The sequence below is a fragment of the Thunnus thynnus genome, chromosome 8 (genome assembly GCF_963924715.1).
Source record: "Thunnus thynnus chromosome 8, fThuThy2.1, whole genome shotgun sequence".
Taxonomy (NCBI): Eukaryota; Metazoa; Chordata; class Actinopteri; order Scombriformes; family Scombridae; genus Thunnus; species Thunnus thynnus.
Window position 1 is genome coordinate 11,521,905 of NC_089524.1, and position 7,473 is coordinate 11,529,377.

General features: G+C 36.9%; 1 protein-coding gene across 3 annotated transcripts in view; it reads left to right on the top strand.

Annotated features, from left to right (window-relative positions):
- acsbg2 (acyl-CoA synthetase bubblegum family member 2) overlaps positions 1–3,463 on the top strand; it is a 28,377-nt gene extending 24,914 nt beyond the window's left edge. For all 3 annotated transcript variants that reach the window (XM_067596478.1, XM_067596480.1, XM_067596479.1), the window contains exon 15: positions 1,441–3,463. In XM_067596478.1, the coding sequence (XP_067452579.1) occupies positions 1,441–1,559 (119 nt within the window). In that variant the 3' untranslated portion in view covers positions 1,560–3,463. The remainder of the gene's footprint in view (positions 1–1,440) is intronic.
- Positions 3,464–7,473: the final 4,010 nt, after the last annotated feature.

The following is a 7,473-nucleotide window of genomic DNA, read 5'->3' on the forward strand; positions in this document are numbered from 1 at the left end:
AAGATTATTTGATTATTTGAGCTGTAGACATCTGCTTTTATCCTGGACTCTATGAGCTTGAACCTCTGTTAGACCAGGACCCGCCATTATCAGAAAGAATTACACTGAAGAATCCTTTAAAATGACAACTTAAGAGTAAAAAAGTTCTTTACTGACTGTGAGGAAGAAGACACATTTAACAATTTACAGTGAAGTGTAGGAACAACTCTCAGGACATCACATGATTCATCACATGTATTCTAAGAGCAGGAGGAGCCAATAAGACACATAATGTAGTTCATTCTTTTAAAAAATCTTTACATTTTACTCGGTGAGACGTCATTCTGCAAAAACACGCAAATAAAACGTTTAAAGGGTTGATATTATTTATGTGGAATCCATAATATCTCTGGCAGCAATTTATATGTCAAAATAATCAATAACAACAATCTAATATATTTATAATATAAAAATACAAATATAGATACAGATGAAGGAACCTGGATGAAATGAAAATAAAAGAAAACCAAACTGGAGCTGGAGGACATTCAGCTGCTGGTAGACGGGGTTCATCAGATAAAACAGATAATAAGAGAAATTAATCACATTAACAGTGAAGATGGATGGAAGGTCACTGCAAACAACATCAATGCCAGCTGTACTCCAGCTGTTTGCACCACTGTTGAATGCAAAAAAAGAAGAAAAAACTTACTATTCATGACCAAACCAGAAGGTGTGTCCTCACCGCTAAAACTGCAGCGGTGTATAAAATAGTAATTTTGCCTGTAAAACTCTTGAATCCAAAAGGAATAACATAATCATAATCATGATAACTATAGTTAATGTAACCAGGAGCTGTATTCTTTGAAACTAATTCTTCTCTCAACTGAAAGAAAATTGAGATTTTGAAAATGTGCCTTCTTTGGTGTGTTTTTACTTTTATCTTTCACTTACTTACACTTGCTAAATGTTACTTTTAGCTGTTTGATAAATATAGGCTCCAAGTCTGGAGCAGCTTTAGGTTTAACCTCAGAGACAGTGACCTCTAGTGACCTCTAGTGGTATTTAGGTGATTTTTATACAGGCTGCAGCAAAACTGCAGCTTCTCAGGACACAGCAGATGTGTATAAAAGACCATGTAATTTAAACATTAAAGGACAGGTTCACAATTTTTCAGGATGTTCATGCAGGCCATTAAGAGATCCCTTCTTAATGCACTTTCATAATGATGGGGCAGAAAATCCACAGTCCTCCAAAAATGTATTTAAAAGTTTATTTGACGTTAATAGCCATCAAAAATTAGTCAAATCAAGTCAATATCTTTCAAAACTACTGACTTTTAGTGCCAATTTCCTGCTTTTTATTACTATAATTCCACTACAGCTGAATAGGGAAACAAAGTTTAATTTAAACAAACAAAACAAAAAGTGTTTAACAGTTTGTATTATATTTTATCTGCAGGTCCAACCATGAAGCTGAAGCGGCCGGTGGTGGCGAAGATGTACAAGGAGCAGATTGACAACTTTTATAGAGAACTGGCAACTCCAACGACCCCCGACAACCCGCTGCCTCCCAAATAGAGCTGCTGCAGACACACTCCACCTCATTCATCCAACTTCTCCCTGTCGCCATGTTTCTCTTGTATAAATGTTTTGAATGCCTTACTATGTTTTTTTTGTTTTTGTTCTTGTTTGTTTTTTTGGTTGTTCGGTCTTGGTTTACATTTGTGGGTGTTGTACAAAAGGAAAGCAAAGAGAAGAAGCCATTGTAAATTAGCTTTATGATTTTGAAGATGTTCTCAATAAGCTCAACTATTTATTTGTGTTACTGGGATTGAACAGTAATATCCGATAGATGAAGTAGCAGCAGCTGTATGTAAGAAAAAGGTTGTTTATTGTACTGTAATACTTGAGATAAAGAAAGAGAATCCAAAAAAAAACAAGTTTATAGGATGTTTTAAAAAAAAAAGGAGTAATCTGTGTGTTTGAACATGTTTGTTTATTTATTTATTTTCAGTTTGCCAAAGTCAACGTTTACTTGGGCCAAATGAGCTTCAGATGAAATTTCTAGTAAAACTTCATATGAAATTCAGAAATCACATCCGATGTTTACTCGCCTTTACTGGTATTTGGTGGTTTTCTCTTGTCTTTGTCAGCCTGGATTTAAAGAAAATAATTGATAGTTTATTTTGTACATCAGTCCAAACAAAACAAAAAAAAAAAGGTTTTCTACAAATGTAGCTGCAGGTGTAGAGATTTAGTTGAAACACTCACAGCTGAGCATCCAAAATTTTTTGTTCTTTTGTGTTGTAAAAAAAAAACATGTCATCCAAGCCATATATATTTTGCTTTTTTTTTTTTTTTTTGTAAATGTAAATTCAGACTCTGTACGCTGACGACTCATGACAGCCTACACACCTGCCTGGCCGTGTGGAAACGTTTTCTAACAGCCCTTCCTGTGTGTAGACTCGCTGTGATACTGTTGAATATTGTAAATATGTTTTTTTGCCTACATCATCATCATCACCTTCGCACTCGTCTTTTATTTATTTTAGTTTATTTTTTAGCCATTTATTGAACAGCCCAGACATCCGATGCCTCATGCCTTTTTTTTTTTGTTTGTTTGTTTGTTTTTTTTTGCACTGGCACATAAACAAAAGTAACTGGAATGAAAAAGTTAGATTGTAGGTTTACAGCAAATATATCAGCTTCATTATAGTTATCCTTATAGGTCTGTTGCCACACTTTTATGCAACATATATCAAATGTTTAAATGCTCGAGGTTTCCTTGAAGACATTTCATCATTCTTCAGAGATTTTAAAGGAAGTAAAATACTGAAAGAGGCTGTTGGAATCCAAAGAGCTGATCTTGTATCTGTATATGAAGTAATTGTATATAAGAATATTAGAGGTATTTGTAGCATTCTGATAGTTTAAAAGTGAAAGGTTTAGGTTTGGCGGTTACAGCTCGCTCAAACTTAACTGACGTTCAGGGTAAACAAAACGGAGCAAAGTGTGTGATTTGTATCTGCTGTAATATTGTATGTATTGTAATTTTAAATAAAGGAAATGAAGGTGATTCAGGGCCTCACTGTCAGGGTGAGTTTTTACTGCTGTAAAGCCACAAATGGCCAAACATGCGACATTAAACACATTTTTTTATTTGAGGTTTAAAACACTTCCATCAACGTTATTCAATTATTTCGATCACAGCACTTTCTAATTATTAAGAACGATGCTGTTAAAACGTTATTCGGCAAAAAGCCAGGCTTCAAACAGCGAGAGTTCACCTGACTCAGACAGAAAACTGGATTCACCTGACCTTAACGAGCTGTTACTGTTGTTTTTAGCGACATCAGGATGGTAAGATGGAAATATGCATGATGCTGCTGGAGGAAAGTTAAGTGGGCCTGTTTCTATCAACAGAAATGTGAATGTTTGTGTGTTTGATCAGTTATGGAATAAAAGTTGAATATGCAAATGTGTGGAGCGCCACTTTTCCTCTGTCGTTCTTTGAATTGTATGATATACAGTGTATGAATCTTAACTGTAGCATGAGTAAAGTCGAGGCCAAATGTTAACATACATACATAATGCTGATTATGTAATACAGTTTTTGTCTTGTGACCCCTTTATAATGAAGCAAGTAATCTCTCTCTTGAAAATGGAATAACCAATTATCAACCAATCAATCAATCTTCTGTCAGTCAACTAATTAGTTAATTGACTAATCTCTAAGCTTTAATACTGATGTACAGTATCGTTCACTAAATAGTAAATTTTGTGTAAAATCAACAGAGAAACAGTTTATATATAAAACAGTATGAATACCTGACAAATCGTGGACCTTTGTCACAACATAAAGATCATTAATTGATCAGTTATGGAATAAAAGTTGAATATGCAAATGTGTGGAGTGCCACTTTTCCTCTGTCGTTCTTTGAATTGTATGATACACAGTGTATGAATCTTAACTGTAGTGTGAGAAAAGTCGAGGTCAAATGTTAACATACATACATAATGCTGATTATGTAATACAGTTTTTGTCTTGTGAGTTATAACCAATTATCAACCAACCAATCAATCTTCTGTCAGTCAACTAATTAGTTAATTGACTAATCTCTAAGCTTTAATACTGATGTACAGTATCTTTCACTAAATAGTAAATTTTGTGTAAAATCAACCGAGAAACAGTTTATACATAAAACAGTATGAATACCTGACAAATCGTGGACCTTTGTCACAACATAAAGATCATTATCACATAAACATCCAATTAGGGATGCAACTAAAGATTATTTTCATTATCGATTAATCATTTTGTCTGTGAAATGCAAGAAAGTAAAGCCCGATGTGACATATTCAATTATCTTGTTTAGTCGGACCATCAGTCCAAAACCCAAAAATATCAAGTTCACCATCGTGTATAACAAAGAAAAGTGTAAAATATTGACATACGACAAGTTGGAACCAGCAAACAGGAGGCATTTCTGCCTAAAAATGACTATAACGATTATTCAGTTATGAGAATATTTGGCGATAATTTTTTTCCCAATAGACTAATCCAGTGGATCTCAAACTTTGTCATGTTAAGGACCCTAAACTGACACAAATTAGACCACAGAGCCCCATCTGATAAGATTTTTTTGTTTTATAACAGAAAGTGTATGAAGCCCAGGACCAACAAAGTCAAACATTCTCTCATTATGTTACTTATGGATGAAATTATAGTAAAATAAATGATTCCTCCTGGACTCCAGTTTGAGAACCGCTGGACTGATCAACTAATTGTTGCAGCTCTACATCCAATACAGCAGTCTTGATCATTAATTTGCAACATTGCCTACAAGGATCTTCTACATTCAGAGACAGATTCATGTCCTTAAATTATCAAAAATATGTTGTAAAATTTGTTGTGTCAAACATCTAATTTGTATATTAATGATGGAGGTTTCATGGCAGCAGAGGCCTCACAGATTCGTTTTCTCAATGCAGAGTCGAGTCACAGAACACAATTTATTGATCAGCCTTTGCCAATAAACGTCCCTCCCTATAGTGACATTTCCTCGATAGATGGTCAATGCATCATGAGTGTTATTGCTCGGCCCACTGCTTGTCCTTTTAACCCCACAGACTGCATTGACCCTCACATGAACTTTACACGAACCCTCCACACTCACACAGCCATGACCGGGTCAGCCAGCGGTCAATGATCAGACACCAGGAAAACAGTACTTAATGACTTTATTAATAATATGATTTCCAAATAAAAAATAACATTAAAATAACATGTTTTGTCCTTGTTAACAACTTGCATCATATGGCCACATGGTGGCATTGCAATGCCAAGTTTTTATTTTTAAAAATACCAAATCATGTTGTTCTTCTGCCATCCAGTTCATTTGTTCTGCCCGTCGTTTGTAGCATTGACCACATACTGTATATGGGACACATTTCCACACACCCCCTCCTCCCAACCCCCCCCACCCCCCCCACCCTTCATCCCCAGTAAAAAACAAACCTTTATAAATACAGGCAACCCTGTCCCCTTGTCACAGACACATTATGACGACCACTGACACAGGAAAGACCCCGTCCGCACATGCCCCCCCACCCCTCCCTCCCCAACCCAACCCCCCCACATATTTGCAAGGAACCATTTGCTCTATAATTTTTGCTTTTTCCTCGTCCTCTAAAGATCCACACAGTAGATAATCTACCTTTGCTGTATTATACACGTATTATATATAATATAGTCTCACTCCTACAGCCCTGCTCATTGTTTCCTATGATGTGTTTCTTCAGGCTCAGGGGATCATAACAACAAAAATAGAGTGATGATGACTGTCTGTGTAACAACAGAGTACAGACTTCTATAAAATGATAATCTGAGCAGAAAATAAACACTCAAATCATAACTGGACATAACACAGAAAATAGACTTTTTTTTTTTTTTTTAGCTCAAAAGTTTTCAGTTCCCTGAACCAAATTGTGGACTCCGTGTCCTTGTTCTGGTCCAGTTATTCCAACTGGAAGCAGAGGGTGATAACAAAGTTTAGGTCATCCAGCAAACATCTCCAACACCTGCTTCTTGGTGTTCAGCTGTCATCAGAATCATGATACACAGAAACATACAGGGAACGTCCCCCTTAGCAACATTTTACGCCTAAAATAGATTCAACAGGCATGTTTGTTTGTGAATAATAGTGACAAAACATGCCAAAAAATACAAATAAAGACAATTAAATAACAAAAAAAAAGGTTGGCAAAGAAAAAAAAAAAAATCAATTCATATTGTATTGCATGTAAATATTGTATAAAATCCTTAAAAATACAGTTTAGGTAACTACTTAAGTACTTTAGTCATCACAGCCAAAAGTGCAGAGGTCCATAAATAAAACATTGACTGTGGGTAGACAGCGGGGCTTCTCTTGAGTCGACGTCCCCCATGACCCCACTCCACCACCACAAGGGGTTGAATGAGTGGCTGGTCAAAGGTCAGAGTTCATGAACTAGGACTTAAAAGTTCCTACATCGATGCACAGAGAAGAAGAGAGGACAGGAAGGTTGTTTTTTGTTTTTGTTTTCTTTTTGTTTCTCTTAAATCGTCTCCTATCGCTGACATACACACTCGCAGATGCACAAACCTCATTCACACAGTTGCAAAGTTCATTCTCAGTAATCACTGCCTGAAGTTCTGTTGACAGAGGCACACCTAGAGAAAATGAGGATCGGACAGGGGCGGGGGGGGGGGGGAGGAAGTGGGGGCACAAAGAGGAGGGAGGGGGGGTTACTGTAAGGCGGCGGGGATCCAGGTTTTTTTTTTTTTTTTTTTTTTTTTCCTCTTTTGAGACACGTTTTCAGAGTCCTTGCTCAGTTTACAGTAAGAGCAGAGGGAGTGTGTACATGTCGCTGAGCCCGGCAGGAAACAGAAAAAAGAGTTATTAAAGCTATCGCAGCGTCAGAATAAATACACTGTCGGCAGGAGAAAAAAACAAAAAAAAAACAGAAGAGGAGGCGGTGGAGGCAGGGAGGGAAATCCTTGATCATTGAAGGTTTATACCACAGTGGGCTGGTGTGTCTGTGCATGTGTGTGTGTGTGTGTGTGTGTGTGTGTTTGTGTGAAGCCTAAAAGGGGCCACAGGAACTAACACACCAGGGGCCTGTTTCACAAAGCAAGTTCACCTCAGTCGGCCTCTCTTTGAGCTGTTCTGGCTTCACTAAACCAAACAGTGGTGATGGTAGAAACCGGTCTCACAAAGATGCCTCCTGGCTCTCTCAAAACCGCAGTTCACCAAAACATGGCAGGAAGTCGTTCACATCAAAGAGGTGCAACAAGAAGCTAATCACATGCCGACAGATCGAAAAGCTGTGTAAATAATTTAAGATAAAACTGTTGATCACTTTGGTCACAGCAGCAAAAGTAAAATTCAGTGATATAGATCAAGATATAAAGGACAATATGCATAAAAGGCAATATTCAAGTAGTAGACAA